Consider the following 17,987-nt stretch of genomic DNA (forward strand, 5'->3'; position numbering starts at 1 on the left):
TTCAGGAGAGGGTGTGGACTTCAGGAGTAGGTGTGAACTTCAGGAGAGGGTGTGAACTTTAGCAGAGGGAGTGGCCTTCAGGAGAGTGTGGGATCCCCAGGAGAGGGTGTGGACTTCAAGAGTAGGTGTGAACTTCAGGGGAGCGTGTGGCCTTCATAGGAGAGTATGCCCTTCATGACAGAGTGTGGCCTTCATTAGAGTGTGACCTTCAGGGGCGTGGCCTTAAGGAGAGGGTGTGGCCTTCAGGAGAGAGTGTGGCATTCACGTAAAGACAGCTCAAGAGTGTGTGACTTTCAGGGAGGTGTGGCCTTCATGAGAGAGTGCGATCTTCAGGGGTCTGTTGCCTTCAGGAGAGGGTGTGGCCTTCAGGAGAGGCTGTGGCCTTTGGGAGAGGGTGTGGCCTTCAGGAGAAGGTATGAAGTTCAGGAGAGGGTGTGGCCTTCAGAATAGGTGTGAACTTCAGCAGAGGGTGTGGCCTTCAGGAGAGGGCGTGGACTTCCGGAGTGGGTGTGGCCTTCAGGAGTAGGTGTGAACTTCAGGAGAGGGTGTGGCCTTCAGGCGAAGGTATGAACCTCAGGAGAAGGTGTGGCCTTCAGAAGAGGGTGTGAACTTCAGCAGAGGGTGTGGCCTTCAGGAGAGTGTGTGACCCTCAGGAGAGGGTGTGGACTTGAAGAGAGATCGTGGCCTTGAAGAGAGGGTGTGACCTTCAGGGGGTTGTGGCCTTCATGAGAGAGTGCGGTCTTCAAGGGTGTGTGGCCTTCATGAGGGAGTGTGGCCTTCAGGGGGCATGGCCTTAAGGAGGGGTGTGTCCTTAAGGGAGGGAGTGGCCTTAAGGAGAGGGTGTGGCCTTTAAGAGTGGGTGTGGCCTTCAGGAGAGAGTGTGGCATTCACATGAAGAATACTCAGTCATTTGGGCTATGATAAGCACAAAAACAGTTCCAGATATATAGGCTGTAAGCTACTGGAAATTGAAAAATAAATTATAATTAAAACAAATAATCAAAATTAATATTTCATTCATTTTAATTCAGCCCTGGGTAGACATTGCTTACCCTGCCTACCCTGACTGCATGTCACTGGAAGTTATACTCTGAAACACATGTGAAGTTTGACTCTGAAACAGTTGTGAAGTTACACTCTGAAACAGTAGGACTGAAACACCTCGGAATTTACACTCTCAAGAGAAACATTAGTGACACACTGTCCAAGCTACCGGAGGGTCCAGAAACCAGATGGTCCAGAGGCCAGAAGGCCCAGATCCTGTCCAAACTAGATTCACAAATGGTCAAAGAAATCAAACACTTTGTTGAGAATGTGCTGATATACAGAGACAGAAAGACAGTTGAATAGTAGGATAGTAGGACAGTGAGACAGTGAGACAGTAGGATCGAGGACTGAGGATGGAGAACAGAGAGCGCTGCCCCCGCCCACCATCCCAGGATGCCTCCGCATGGTTTCAGCAGGTCTCAAGATGAATGGCTGCAGGCTGTATGAACATATGAATGCAGGAAAGGGGAAACACCCAGCAGCAGGTCTGAACCAGACAGGAACAAGATGCAGCATGAGACTGTAACCAGAAGAACGTCTGCATGATGGCCCTTCAAAATGAAATACACCAGAGAAAATCTGATGGAAAAGAATCACTGTGATGCACAGAGGAAGAAATTTGAGTCTGAAGCTGCTTGGCTTTATTACTGCAATGTTTACAGCTTGCTGCAAATTCAGTTATTGGTTTAAAGCCTTTTCTTCTGGGATTTAACAGCAGGTTCAACAAAAAGTGATTGTGAATTTCACTATTGGTATGTGAGTGGTTTGATTTCCTTTGAACTGACTTTTAACTGTCTCCACAGCGTTTGTCTACAAATCACCAACAAAATACCAACAAACCAACAACAAATCAAGACGACACAGATGTTCATAAAAAATCACTCTTGTACTATTTCACATCTCCGAGAAGGAAGTTGGAGCGGAACTGATGTTGGATGTGTCTGGTATGATGCTGGAGGTGGATGGTATGATGCTGGAGGTGGATGGAGCTGGAGGTAGATGGTATGATGCTGGAGATGGGTGGAGCTGGAGGTGGATGGTATGATGCTGGGAGTGGGTGGAGCTGGAGGTGGATGGTATGATGCTGGAGATGGGTGGAGCTGGGGGTGTCTGCTATGATGCTGGAGGCCACATGATGGGGCGGTGGTTGTCATTCTCTCACGTCACAGGAAGGACATCCTTCATTCAAATACTTGTGTGAAGTTTGCATGAAACATTAACTGATTAACCTAAACGTTACACGTTGTGTGGTCGTCTGTCTCGGAGTGTTTGTCCCGTGAGAGACTGGAGACCTATCCAGGTGAACCTGTCCTCACTTGTCCAGGTCCTTGTCCATAGTTTGGTGGAGTGGGCTTCAGCGCTGCATGACCCTCAACAGGATTAAGCATAATAGAACATGGATGGTTTGATGCTGGAGGTGGGTGGAGTTGGGGGTGGTTGGAGCGGTCAGGTCTTCGCTCCAAAGCTCGTGAGACGGCGGTTTTACTGCGAAAGTTCTTCCGGTTCGCGCCGCCTCCACTCTCTGCAGCTTTGCGCAGCTTCTTGTAGGTGTGGAGCGCAGGTGGAGCCAGTTGGAGCAGGTGGAGCTCGCAGAGGGTCACAGCTGTTGAGTACGCCGAGGAGGAGAGCTGCGTGCCCGCGTCCGATCCGGAGGTAAGCGTGCACATCCACACACGCCGAGTTCCACACATCGATCCCCCTGTGCGAGCGGAGTTATGCGCTCTGGTGCGGAAACAACGCGCGCGCCTCACCTGTGCCATTGTCTCTGCGTGCACCCGTGCTGCTGCGGCTCCTGGAAGCTCGGTTCCGACCCGATCTGAGTTGCTGCCTCATCCTGGGCTCGGTACTCTCTCATCGGAGCCACGGGCTCAAAGGGACTCGAGCAGACCTCACACTGCTCTCCGGTTTCCACATGTATCATGTAAAAGACCTGTAACGGACCGTGTGACAGCGACTGAGATGTTCGCTGCAGCAGTTGGAAGGAGAAGTGAGGAGTTCTCACTTGATAAATCTACACTTTTCTTCTAGCTGTGTACTGAGGTGCTTTCACTTTGATTTACTGTCATTCCTCCACCATGTGAAGGAATGCTCCACAGTATCAGTTCAAACAATCACATTTCATCAAATATGCCAAGCAAGATGAACACGTTGAAATAAAACGGAACGTTCGTAGAACACTGTGTGTGTGTGTGTGTGTGTGTGTGTGTGTGTGTGTGTGTGTGTGTGTGTGTGTGTGTGTGTGTGTGTGTGCGCGTGCGTGTGTGGTGGTGGTGGTGGTGGTGGTGGTGGTGGGGATGAAATGGTGGGGGTCAATTAGATAGATGTGGTGAATAAAGTCTGATGGTCAATTAGTCTGTTGTCCATTTGAACTTAACTGTTGATATCAATCAAGGCTTATAGACTCAATAATGTCTTGAGGGTGAAGTGATGATTAATGATTGAAGTGCAAGTGTGCTATATCATGAGCTTGGGCCTCACAGTAGTGAGGCTACATGCTAACAAGCAGTGCTGCCACAGTTACAGATTACAGTTTCACCTTTAAAAAGTAACAGTTACTTTACTGGTTACTTGATTTTAAAAGTAATGAAGTTGGATTACAAATATCCTTTTAGTTACTTTCAGTTGCTGCCAAAAACACCCCCCACTGATCTCATCATTAAAATGACAACTGATTGTACCAAAAACTCAGTTTTGATCACTCCCTGAACTCCTGCTGATATTTAACCTTCATTCTTTGTTGTATTGACTGTAGTGACTCATGGTTTTATTTTCAGCTTGTCACTATTACTGGTAGATCGGTGCAGACTGCATGCATGCACTGTGGGGATGTGTTAATTTGGCGGAGAACGAAGGAGCAGCTGGTTCAGTTTGATAATAATGCTGCTTTGCAGACAAGAAACTCATCCTGTTGAACACTACAATAGTAACGCTACAATAGTAACGCTACAATAGTAACGCTACAATAGTAACGCTACAATAGCAACGCTACAATAGTAACGCTACAATAGTAACGGTACAATAGTAACGGTACAATAGTAACGTTGCAATAGTAACGTTGCAATAGTGATGCAAGTGACTCTACAATAGTGACGCTGCAATAGTGACGCTGCAGTTGTGACGCTGCAGTTGTGACGCTGCAGTTGTGACACTACAATAGTGACGCTGCAATAGTGACGCTGCAGTTGTGACGCTGCAGTTGTGACGCTGCAATAGTGACACTACAATAGTGACGCTGCAATAGTAGCGCTGCAATAGTAACTCTACAATAGTAATGCTACAATAGTCATGCTACAATTACTTGGAAAAGTAACTTTACTCTGATTACTGGTTTGGAAATAGTAATGTGTTAGATTACTTGTTATTGAATAAAGTGGTCATAACAGAGTAACATGAACTGGCTTCCCTGCCAACGAGCTTGAGGGCTCACACAGTCGCGAGGCTACATGCTAACAAGCTTCGGGGCTCACACACGAGTGAAGCTACATGCTAACAAGCTTCGTGGGCTCACACACTAGTGAAGCTACATGCTAGCAAGCTTCGGGGCTCACACAGTAGCGAGGCTACATGCTAATGAGCGTCGGGGCTCACAGAGTAGCAATGCTACATGCGAACATCCAGTTGAGCCGAGCATGGCTAGCATGGACATGGAACTTGAATGACTGTCATCTTAAAAAAAGCTCATATGATAAATGGAGTTTATAATGTTCTAATGTCTCTATTTTCTCTACTTCTTCCTCTCCCGTCCACCTAAATCTGTCTGCTATCAGGGTGAAGATGACGAACTTTTCACTTGGAATGAGTTTCTTTCTGCTGAGCTTCCTGCTTGTCTCCGTCTCCACTCAGTCAGATCCAAATGAAGGTGAGTTCCTCCAGCACGGTTGAGGATTTTTTTTGGGGGGGGGGGGTAATACATGTAATAAAATAATCGGGGTACATTTATTTGTACGTCTTAGTAAGATTATGTCAAAACTACTGCACATATTTTGTTGAAATTTTCGAGTTATTAGGCCAAGGAAGATTCCTTTAAATTTTGGAGGTGATCTGAAAACTTTTTTTTTCAGAGTCCAGGTCAACTTTTGAGGATGTCAGAAATCTCTGATTGCTCTTGCTCTCAGTTTGACAGTGCTGGTTTGTGTCACTGATATGCATTTGGGTCAGAATGCTGGTGAAGCTCACGGTTGTAGATCAAGGGTCCTCAATTCCGGGCCTGGAGGGCCACTCCTGCAGGTTTTCGCTCTCTCCCAGCTTCAGCACACCTCCATCTGATGTTGAAGTCATCATCAGGCTTGTTAAAAAGTAGAGTAGCGAGGCCCTTATTAGATTCAGGGGTGTTGCAACTGAGAGAAACCTAAAACATGCAGGACACTGGCCCTCGAGCCCTGGAATTGGATAACCCGTTGTTTGGTTACCATGTGGTTCTTCAAGTTTCTTCAGATTTCTTGAGGAATCAGCTCAATGATCTTCACGGGAGAAAACTGGCCTCAGATAAACTCCCTGTTTGATTGAAAGAAGCCGTCCAGTGAGGTGATTAAGCAGTGAAATGTCTGCTTTGGGTTGGAGGTGGTTGGTTGTTATCTGCCTCAAAATGAGCAGCTCCACTGACGTAACATGTGATTTTAGCCAGAAACAGAAGTGGTGGTGGATTACGAGGGCTTTCACTCTCTTCTTCTCTGCAATATCTGATGAGACGTTCAGTGTTTCTCTGATCATGTTTCAGGTGAAATTAAGACATTTCTCCTCGTTTAGCTGCAGAATCCACTTGTTCTGGTGTAGAAGAAGAAGCTTGGTTGAAGATGATTTCCAAAAGCTGAGCTTCCAGTTGTGCTGCGTTCAGGCTGTGAAATACCACAGGAATAAAAACATGGAGTTAGGGTTAGACAGTTAGACTGTTTATCTGGTTTCAAATGAAAACACGAGATGTTTTTCTTTAACTTTTTTTTAACGCTATTTTATACAAAGAAGTACTCAAACAAAAACAAATAAAACAAAAAGCACAAAAAAGAGATAGAGATGGGCCTTATATTTCCCATTTTGGACCACTTAGTACTCCATTGTGACATGTAGATTTTGCTTCTTAACACTAATATTTCCTTTTCTCCTTGACATTTTTGCTGATGCATCCAATATACTTTTTTCCTTTGTTAAAAAGCTGTATTTTTTTTCTATTAAATAATGGCTTATTTTCATTGGTGATGGTTTTAACTTGTACCTGTACCTCTACCTGACTCACCTCACTCCACGCATCACTCCATGTACTTGTTTACGCCCCCTGCAGTTTCACATTGCTTCTATCTGTACCCCTAAACTGTACATACGCCTGTACATTTTGAACTTTAAAATGGTTTGTATTATCCTTATTAGTTATTATTTTATAGTAATTAATTGAATATTAGATCTTATTTGTTCTCTGCAGGCCTTCTATAGCTCCGTCCCAAGATTTTAGAATGTCAGTCACATGATGATGGAACAAGCATGAATGTCAATACTTACATCAAAATCAGCATTCTCACAGGAAAGAATATTTTATTTTCAGTGAAATGCATTAATGATGTACAGTTATACAAACATGTGTCAACATTTTGGAAATTAAAAATTAGATCAATCATAGGTTCATAGATATTCTACATATGTAGCATTTTGGAAAGAAAATGTGTCCAAATCCCTCCCATCTGCCCCAGCCTTTGAACGCATCAGAATGAGTCAGAGAATTATGAACCAATCATAGACCGCCTTTCAAAGGGTATAGCCCACATGGTGTCATTTGACCAATCATGTTGCTCCTTACTAGGTGTAATACAAACCGGAAGTCAATCACAAGTGTTTGTTTGAGCTGATAATTCTCTATGTTTTGCCCCAAAAAGATGAATTTAAGCAAAATTAGACGGTGACAAGTCGAGATGGTCCTTATTCCCATATTTTGGGCGGGTGTGAGCAACACGGCCGCTATTTTTTGGCTGTCTTTTACGAAAGATGATCATCCAAATGACGGCTGGCTGCCTAAAACCTTGCATCTCTTTCACCCATACACTTAATGGAAGTGGAGGGATTTCTTACCTCATAAGGATCGTTCAGTACCATTTAGTTGGTGTGGTCCCTCCTCACGCATGGAACCATTTATGTTAAGTCCGCCCACGGGGCACCATTTATGTTGTGTTTGGCTATCAATAATGATTAATAGTTATCAAAGATAGTTATTAATAATGTTATTGAAAATTTTTTCTGATGTGTATCAGAACCTCGGAGCTCCACCTGTTTAACAGGAAATGATAGTCAATTCAGTTATATCAGTCTCATAAGATATACTAAACAGTTAATCAGGAATTTGAATTAATAGTTAAATTAATTACAATTACCAGAATTAACAATAAAGCTTGAAGGATTTGCGTTCTTGACACCGAAGAGTCGACATTTCATTCTCCTTTGTGCACATTAATAAAACAGCAAGTATGATTCCAAAAATTATATTTATTTACAATGAAAACAAATACAACACAGATTCTAACTACCTATATACAGCTTGGTGTGTGTAGGTGCATGTGTGTGTGTGGCGGGAGAGAGAGAGAAATACAGAGAGAGAGGTGGAGGGAGTGTGTGTGTGAGACGTGTGATGAACTACAAAACAAGATGGCGGATCACAAGAAACTACATTCCAAATGGAGGTTATCAGAGAGCAGGGAGTCTGTCCTGGGTCTCCACCATGTGCTGGAGAACAATGGAACATGGAAGCTAGTCTTTAGCGTCTGCTTCCTGTGTGTCTCTGCTAAAGGACCATTTCTAGAATGACTTGATGTGAATGAGACTTGTTTTGTAAAACGTCAGGAGTCGTCAGATGGTGTTCAGTTACTGTGTGATGTTGTCTTTGATGTGATATGTGTAGGATTGTGAGTTAACAAGTTAGTAAAGCAAAGATTAGCATGCAGACCCTGTGTATGCATGCTAACGTTGGTTAATGTTGGCTAGCGTTGGTTTACAGGTGGATAACTGCTCCTAATATCATTGTCAATAGACCTCAATCACTGTAATAGAATCAAAACATCTTCATAAAAGTTAAACAGTTCTATGCATAGCATCAGGTTGAACTCATCTCAGGTAAGCCCAGTTGTTACCACTTCCTTGGTGTCTTTGAAGAAGGAGTTCGGTTGTTGTCCTGGCTGGAGGGAAGCTGGTGTCTTCTGTTGGTGTTGGCACATTCGGCTAACTGTGGTTGGTTGGTTCAGCAGGCTGAGGAGAAGAAGATGGAGTTGATGTTTCAGGAGTCCTTCTTTGCAGCTCCTGGTTGTTCCTTTTGTCCAGACTGAGGAGCTGGTCGCTCAGGTCTGTGATGGTTTTCCTGCTGGTTGAGGAAAACACAAAGAAGTTCTGTGAGGCGTCCTTTCCCTGGTCCGTCCTGGAGGAACCGGTTGGTTTTCCTGGTTGATGGGAGATCAGACTCTGGGTGCTGGTCTCTGGATCAGAGGAAGGTCTGACCCTCGTGGTGGGTCAGCAGAGGAGTTGAGGAGTGAAGGCCCTGGTTGCAGGCCTCTGGTGTTAGCTGTATGCTAATGCTGGATGAGTTGCCTCCAGCAACCTCCTCCTCCATTGAAGAACAGGAGCAAAAGCCTTTTGTGAGTGGAGCTGCTCTGACCCAGCTCCTCCCTGGTGTTTGCCGGGGAAGACTCGGGGCAAGACTTGCTTGAGGAGGCTCTCCCAAAGGCTTTTGGTGAAGGTTGGGGGATTTGAAGGCATCAAATCCTGAGAGCTTCACCCAATCAGTGACTGGCTGAGTGCATGGGGGAAGTGTCTTTTGAACAGAAATCAGGGGAGGATATGCATGGGTCTGTTGTGGCAAAAGGTCCCCCCACTGGGTGTGATGGTCAATCACATTCACAATTTATGTCATGACTGTGTATCAATACAAATGAAAATTGTCTTTCCCTAGATATGAACAAACTTTCTGTGGTCTTGTGAGAGCCCAACAGGAGAAGTTTATTATTGTTGATTGTTTTGAATTCATCTGAAAGTTTTCTGAGTATATACCTAAAACACACAGTTTGGCTTCGAGAGGCACTTTCAACTTCACAATTTCAGAAATTTACTGCTTTCCAAAAGCCTTGTACACTTCAACATTCCCAAACACAGTGATGCAGAGTCCCTTTTTTCTGGAGACATTTAATGCATGTATCTGGAATGTCAGGGGACCAGCGATTCAATCTGACCGGCAGTGATGCCAGTAACACATGAATTAGTAACGCGTTCCTCTCATATGACCTTTTTTTCAGTAATGAGTAATCTAACGCGTTACTATTTCTAAACCAGTGATCAGATTAAAGTTACTTGTCTGAGTCACTGTGCGTTACCCATATTTCGCTATATTTCATGTTTCACAGTCCATCCTATGCTCATGTGGGATAATAATTAAGGTGATACAGTATACAACATTCAAAACTTGTGAAATTCTAGCTATTTCTTGGATTGAGCTGATGTCACTTCTCATGAAACGGGTGGTTCTCAGCTCCTCTGCCTCCCCAGCTGGAATGGCGGCCCACAGCCTCCTCCTCCACCCCCTGGGTGACGTAGCCAGTAGCTCACGCTCGTAGTTGTAGTAATGTACTTACAGATCCCGGGACCTTGTTCGCATCTTTTATTGTGGGAATAGCAGCAGGTTTCAAGATGAGCTTCTGAGGAAGTCCAGTTTCAAAGTACCGTAGTTCTGGAAGCTTCTTTGGTGAAGAGTCGCTCACAAACACACACATTCTTTGCGGAAAAGAAAAAAAAGTCCGGCCACATTCGCCGCTGTGCTTCTTCTTTCAGCAAGTCAAATAGTGAGGAACCATACTTGTACCTGAAAACACATTTTCTCCAAGTGGACATGAAGGTGAAAACACATTTTCTCCAAGTGACATGATGGGGAAAACAGTTATCGACAGAAACAAAAACAACAGTGTTCAATGTGAAGCAGCAGAGACTGAGAGAGCAGAGAAGAGGCTGCAGCTCCTTGGCACATTGGTGGGCGTGTCTTGTTTTGGTTTCTCCGCATGTCAATCCTCCTGAAGGTGGAGCTTCTCCAGCTCGGTGGTGCCAAGGTGGTGCCGTGTCATCAAATTGAATCAAGGTGTTGAGCTCCTCCACCAGTTAGAACAGAGAAAGATCACTGTGAACTCAAGCTTGAGGGAATCAATGAAAAAACCCCTTTGGGGATGTATCTGAACCCCAAATAGAACTTTTATCATGTTTAAAACACAGGAAAGTCGGTTTAGTATAATATGGGACCTTTAAACAGAACTGACGCTCCTTCATTCTCCTCAAAAGGAGACACAAGCAGCCATGCAGACTCTGCACACTGACCTGATCCGTTCCCTTCTCCACTCTCAGCCAATCAATGGCCAACCCGCTTAAACGGTGCGTTCAGGTGACACAAAAGAATTGGAACCAACCATTGTCATCAATAAAACTTAACATAAACCCTCATCCTTTTTAAATCAATCAGTCAGTCAATCATTGAAAGACTTTATTTAAGAGGGAAATTAAAGTCGCATCGAGCAGGCAGTGCAAATAAATAAATAAATAGTGCAACAACAACAGACTACAACTACCGTTAAATAAATAGCAGTAATTGTAAAAATGTGATAATAAAAGCGTGAGTCAGATATAAATACAACAAAGAATGAAGGTCAAAGGTTCAATATGTATCAACAGGTGCAGGAGGCAGGGATCAGCAGAGTTTTTGGTAAAACCGGTTGTAGTTTTTAGGTTCAGACGGTGGGGGGTGTTGTCGGCATCTGCTGACTGTAACTAAAAAGTAACTTGTAATCTAACTTAGTTAGTTTTAAAAAACAAGGAATCAGTGAAGTAACTACATTACTTTTTAAAGGACTAACTAATAATCAGTAATCATATACATTTTTGAAAATAACTGGCAACATTGGTTACCGGTGTGATATTAGTTCTCGTTAACCACTTGTGTTGTACTAGCTTCATTCTAGTATTAATGGTTGGTTTCTGGGCTGTTACACATGCAGTTTCCTACTCAGTTTGATATGTTCTCTTGTATAGCTACCTTCCATGCTTCTAATCTGTCAGTGGTGGATTCATTATCATGACACATCAAAGCTTCATAACACAAAGACACCTGTCTCTGCCCTTTCAGATTTGAAATGACATCTTCAATAGGCAACAGTGGTGGTTCAGCCATGACATCTTTATGCTTTGATGATATAAAATGTCTAAGGTGTAGATATTTGAAGAAATGTTTTTTACTAATACTTTACATCAGGCACAATTGTTCAAATGTAAGTTCAAATGCCCCTGTCATAAAGAGCCTCTATTTTCCACACATCTTATTCTGTCCAGATTTTAAAGCCACTATCTGCCTCTCCTGCACTAAAATGCACACTGGTGGAGTGTCTTCAATATGTTTATGCACTTTATACCAATTGTCAGTCAAATTGACACCAAGGTAAGTAAGTCCATCAATTGTATTAATAAATGGGGTTTGCAATCCCGGATTTGTTCTTTCTTCATTCATGAAGAGCATGGAAGATTTTGAATAGTAAATAGTATATCCACAGAGTCGGCCAAACATATTAATCTGTTCAGGCTTGTAAATAATAATAATAATAATAATAATAGTAACAACCCCTACGGATTCAATAGGGTCCTATGCACTGTCAGTGCTCACACCATAGTAAGTGGTCATACTTAACATTTTTCACAGCAATATAGGATGACCAACAGACAGGACAATAAGTGTACATGTTAAAAAGTATTTACATAAAGGGACTTCACTCGTCAGTCTGTCAACATCCACAGATCATCTTTAACAAGAATTGTGAACAGTTCTCATGCTTATGGTAATTAGTTCTGTCTCTCAAGTCGTTGATGGCAATTCTCTGCTTCCTGGGGTGATGCAATAAGATGTATTGTCCTGTCATGGAAGATTCTCATGTGGCATGGATTGAACTGAGAACCTTGCAATATTCCTTTGTCCGTGAACTTCTTCCTGACAGGGTTGAAAGTGCTGCAGTGTTTAATAGTCTCAGCTGAGAGATCCTGGCCAAAGAAAAGTTTGTTTCCTTCATGTGTCACATGACGCTATTCAGTGGAATGGAAAACAAACTCCCGGTCTTGAAAGTGTAGGAACAGAATCAGGACCGCTCTGTTCTGGTCTGCTCTCAGTGGAGCCAGGATGAGGGATTCACCGGTCTCCAGCTCCAGCCATGTCAGTAACATGGTCTGTATAAACTCCCATCAGCGGTTGGGTTCCCTCGGCTCCCACATGGAGACCAAATGTTCTGCTTCTTCCACCTTCGTGGTGTTAGAACCGACATTCTTTTTCATCTCTGGATGTTGCTTTCCAGAGCTGCAACGCCATTGGCCATCTTACCAAGGCGGCCATTGATAGTCCAACTTTAAAATAAATCCTTCAGTTAGCACCGCCACTATGTCCACCGCGCTGCCAGAAGCCTCCTCCTTGTGTTGTGCCTGTGGAGAGCTTGGTTTCTTGCGGGTGAAAATATCACCTTAACTGTCCTGAACTGCAGTCAATGTTGACATGGTCCACAATAATTTAGCACAATTAAATTAGGGTTGAAAGGATATTTGGTGCAGGGTAATGAGGAGCATCAGCCCCAGGCTACCAAACGAGGTAATGGTAGCCTGGAACAATAGTTCCATGGCTCCACAGCGCCCCCACTTGAACTGTTTTTACTGGGGTTCTGCTTTCAGAGTAAATACAAGTTGTGAGGAGCTCAGAGTGCTTCACTTCACTTTCTTCCTGAAGTTCCATGAGGTGAAATCCTCTGATCCAAAATGTTGATGTGGTTTGCAGGTGCAGGTCCAGATGAATGAGCCAAAGCTGCTGTTGAGTAATTACTTAGTTTGGTCTTAAATCACAACACACCCAGAAGCTGTCATCAAGTGTCAGCGGTGAAGGTCAAAGGTCAGAGGCAGGCTGAGTGTCAGCCGGAGGGGAAACTGATGGGAATGTTGTTTGGGATGAAACTGGTCACATCTCATGTTGAACCAGGAGAACACACTCTGCTCCCCAGAGAGCCCCCTACCTGCTCCCCACAGCACTCCTACCTTCTCCCCACAGCACTCCTACCTGCTCCCCACAGCACTCCTACCTGCTCCCCACAGCACCCCTACCTGCTCCCCACAGCACCCCCTACCTGCTCCCCACAGCACCCCTACCTGCTCCCCACAGCACTCCTACCTGCTCCCCACAGCACCCCTACCTGCTCCCCACAGCACTCCTACCTGCTCCCCACAGCACCCCTACCTGCTCCCCACAGCACCCCTACCTGCTCCCCACAGCACTCCTACCTGCTCCCCAGAGAGCCCCCTACCTGCTCCCCACAGCACTCCTACCTGCTCCCCACAGCACCCCTACCTGCTCCCCACAGCACCCCTACCTGCTCCCCACAGCACTCCTACCTGCTCCCCAGAGAGCCCCCTACCTGCTCCCCAGAGAGCCCCCTACCTGCTCCCCACAGCACTCCTACCTGCTCCCCACAGCACCCCTACCTGCTCCCCACAGCACCCCTACCTGCTCCCCACAGCACTCCTACCTGCTCCCCAGAGAGCCCCCTACCTGCTCCCCAGAGAGCCCCCTACCTGCTCCCCACAGCACTCCTACCTGCTCCCCACAGCACCCCCTACCTGCTCCCCACAGCACTCCTACCTGCTCCCCAGAGAGCCCCCTACCTGCTCCCCACAGCACCCCTACCTGCTCCCCACAGCACCCCCTACCTGCTCCCCACAGCACCCCTACCTGCTCCCCATAGAGCCCCCTACCTGCTCCCCACAGCACCCCTACCTGCTCCCCAGAGAGCCCCCTACCTGCTCCCCACAGCACTCCTACCTGCTCCCCAGAGAGCCCCCTACCTGCTCCCCACAGCACCCCCTACCTGCTCCCCACAGCACTCCTACCTGCTCCCCACAGCACCCCTACCTGCTCCCCACAGCACCCCCTACCTGCTCCCCACAGCACCCCTACCTGCTCCCCATAGAGCCCCCTACCTGCTCCCCACAGCACCCCTACCTGCTCCCCATAGAGCCCCCTACCTGCTCCCCACAGCACTCCTACCTGCTCCCCACAGCACTCCTACCTGCTCCCCACAAAGCCCCCTACCTGCTCCACTCAGCGGCACCTAACTGCTCACTCTCTACACATTGTACAAACTTCCTTCATGTCTCTACTTGAACCAACGTGGAGACGCTGTGTGTGTGTGTGTGTGTGTGTGAGAGTGTGTGTGTGCGTGTGTGCGTGTGTGCGTGCGTGCGTATAAATAAACATTCGTTGAAAAATCTCTGGGCAATAAAAAAACGTCCGGATATTTTTATGCGTGAACATCAGATCTCAGTTTGCTGCAGCTGCAAATGAAATGTCCCGCAGCAGTGTGAACTCTGCTCCTCCAGCTGCTCTCTCTAATCTGAACCCGGAGCTGAATCCAGGCGAGCCTCAGTCTCATCCTCAGGTTGGTGAGATGATCATTACACATTTCTTCTGTGTCTGTCCTGCCTGCGGTGGAATGCTGCGTCAACTTCTCTCAGTTGGATCCTTCGTTTCTTTACCCTCACTAGTTGTCGTCGACAGATAATCACACGCAGCAGCAGACACTTCACTCAGCAACGATGTCCACAAAGTGCAAGAAAAACTTTCATAAACTGCTGAATTAGTGTGGAAGCTTCGCTAGAGACTGACTCGACCACTTCTCTCACCTCGGGCCTCGTTTACACTGTTTCTGCCATTTCCATGGAAATACATTGTTGTCAAAATAAAGCCATGGAAACTTGGAACTTTTCTGGAAGAAATACTAAAATAAAGGGTTTCACCTGAAACGTTGCTGTGAAAATGAGGTCAGGAGACATTTTCTCCTTAAACCGAAATAAAAATCCTTTTATAAAGACAATTTCTCCCGAGGCAGTTTGTCATTATGCTGCTGTGGGCGAACTGTTGTTCTCCGCCACCAGTTTATTGCTTGGTGTCAGTATTTAAAGAAGTGGGTAGCAGCAGACCGCTGGCATTCTGATGAGGACAAACAGACTTTTACTTCTGGTTCTTCATGCAGTCAACACAGTAAACCTCAGTAGATGAGGAAGCGTGTTGAACGTGGATCCTGAGGTTGTGATGTGGTCTGAGTAGACGATTTGCCTCATGTTTGGATGAAATCAGGATTGTGTTGGTCTGGAGTGTGATCACACTGCGGTGGACACGCAGCATCTCCTGTCCAAAGCCTGTCTCCAAACACAATGTCTGCTACGATATTCTTCCAAATGTCACTGAGTTCCAGCATTTATGCACCAAATACAAACTTCACGTCTGCAATTCTCCCCACGACCAAGGCTGACGGTCCGTGTACCTTCTGGCCATTCGATTTTCGTTTTGATGTCGGAGAACGAAAAACCGGAAACCATTCGATTTTCGTTTTTTCGATTTGATATTGGGAAACGAAAAACGTTTTTCGTTTTTCAATTGAAAATTGAAAAACGGAAATCGGCTGGTTTCCGGTTTCCCGATAGGAAAAAACTATGTACATAAAACATCAGAACTACAACAGTCAGGTTAATAAAGTGCTATGTTCAAATATACATTATCAAATGAATTTAATAAAATCCAAGGCAGCATCCAGACCCTTCACCTGAAGTCATGCCGTTGGCCTGCATTTCCATGATAAGGTTGGCGCAACCGTCCAAAGACATTTTAGGAAGTTTTAACGATTCAATTTATACGAGCGTATCAGAAAGATGGTGGATGAAAGTCAGGCAGACTGAAGGGGGCAGCAACGCAATGCGCCTTTGTTTATTCTCCCAACAAGCGAAGAAGAGACTCGACTTCCGGTTTTCCGGCAACTCAAACTTGAAATAAAGAATTACGGTCGGATTTTATTTCCCGATTTTTGTTTCAGAAACGCATATCGGGAAACCGGAAACCATCCGATTTCCGTCGTTCAATTTTCAATTTAAAAATGGGAGACGGCTCGTCTCCCATTTTTCGTTCTCCGACATCAAAGCGAAAGTGGAATGGCCGGAAGGTACACGGACCGCTGACGAACGAGTCGCGGAAAACAAATTGGTTGAGTTTAATTTAGCTGGCAGTCAAGAAACAAACAAAATAAAGATTCAGAGATCAAAGGTTCAGGAAGTGTCGCTCTTCAGTCTTTATGGTTCAGAAACCAGCATGTCTTGTTCAGGTTGGTAGAACCCTTCAAGGCTGTAAAAATTCATGAAATTTCAACTTTTAATTACCAAACGACTCAAATTAATTCAGTTTAAAGTTATGGTAATGCAGGTTTAGCTTCGGTGGTACGGTGAAATCCGCCGAGTCACGACACCGTCCCACCACCGTCCCACCACCGTCATGTCACCACCGTCATGTCACCACCATCATGCCACCGTCACACCACCATAATACTTCCATCATGTCACACCACCATCATGCCACCGTCATGTCATGTCACCATTATGCCACCATCATGCCACTGCCGTTACGTCACGCCATGATCACATCAATGTCACACCACCGTCATGCCACCACTGTCACGCCACTGCTGTCACGCCATTGCCGTCACGCCACTGGCATGCCACTGTCATGCCAGCTGTCATGCCATCGCCGTCACGCCTTCGCCATCACACCACTGCTGTCACCGCCACGCCACTGTCATGTCACCGCCGTCACCCGCCGTCACGCCACCGCTGTTACATCACACCACTGGTATCACACCATCATCACATCGTCACGCCACGGTCACGCCACGGTCACGCCACGGTGATGCTGTCCCCGTCACGCCACCATCACATCACCGTCACACCGCCATCCCGCCACCGCCATCACGCCACCAACACACAACTGTCACACCACCATCACATCACTGTGACACCACTGTCACGTCACACTGCTACACGCCATCGCGTCGCACCACCGCATCATGCCACTGCTGTCACACCACCGTCACGCTACCGCTGTCACGTCACTCCACTGCCGTCACCGTCACGCACGCTATTGTCATGCCACTGTCAGGCCACTATCACACCACTAGCACACCACCGTCATGCCACCGTCATGCCACTGTCACGCCACTGTCATACCACCGTCACACCAATGTAATGCCACTGTCATGCCATCGTCACACCACTGTTATGCCATGGTCACGCCACCGCTGTCCGTCACGCCACGGTAATGCCAAGGTCATACCACGGTCATGCCATCATCATGCCACTGTCACACCACTGTCACGCCACTGTCATGCCACAGTCAACCCAATGTCAGGCCACCATCACCCCACCGTCATGCCATCGTCATGCCACCATCAAGCCACTGTCCTGCCACCGTCACACCATTGTCATGCCACCGTCACACCATTGTCATGCCACCGTCACACCATGGTCATGCCATCATCATACCACTGTCACACCACAGTCATGCCATCGTCATGCCACGGTCACGCCACGGTCACACCAATGTCACACCACTGTCACGCATTATCATGCCACTGTCACACCATTCTAATGCCACTGTTACACCACCGTCACGCCACTGTCACATTGCTGTAACACCACCGTTTCACTTCACCACCGTCATACAACCGCCGTCACTGTCACGCCACTGTCATGCCACCGTCACACCAACGTCATGCTGTTGTCATGCCACCGTCATGCAACCGTCACACCAACGTCACGCCACTGCCGTCATGCCACCGTCACACCAGCGTTGTGCTGCTGTCATGCCACCGTCACGCCACTGCAGTCACTGTCACGCCAGTCATGCCACCATCACACCAACGTCACACCACTGTCATGCCACCGTCACACCACTGTCATGCCACCGTCATGCCACTGCCGTCACTGTCACGCCACTGTCATGCCACCATCACACCAACGTCACACCACTGTCATGCTACCGTCACGCCACTGTCATGCTACCGTCAGACTGCCGTCACGTCACACTGCTTCACGCCACG

The 17,987-nt window shown here is 46.5% G+C and overlaps 1 protein-coding gene across 1 annotated transcript in view; it reads left to right on the forward strand.

Annotated features, from left to right (window-relative positions):
- Nucleotides 1-2,603: 2,603 nt before the first annotated feature.
- The window catches only part of col14a1b (collagen, type XIV, alpha 1b), a 106,696-nt gene continuing 91,312 nt past the window's right edge, over nucleotides 2,604-17,987 (forward strand). The window contains exons 1-2 of the mRNA XM_080515985.1: nucleotides 2,604-2,700; nucleotides 4,815-4,906. Of these exons, the coding sequence (XP_080372111.1) occupies nucleotides 4,822-4,906 (85 nt within the window). The 5' untranslated portion in view covers nucleotides 2,604-2,700; nucleotides 4,815-4,821. The remainder of the gene's footprint in view (nucleotides 2,701-4,814; nucleotides 4,907-17,987) is intronic.

The sequence above is a fragment of the Blennius ocellaris genome (genome assembly GCF_963422515.1).
Source record: "Blennius ocellaris genome assembly, chromosome: 20".
Lineage (NCBI taxonomy): Eukaryota > Metazoa > Chordata > Actinopteri > Blenniiformes > Blenniidae > Blennius > Blennius ocellaris.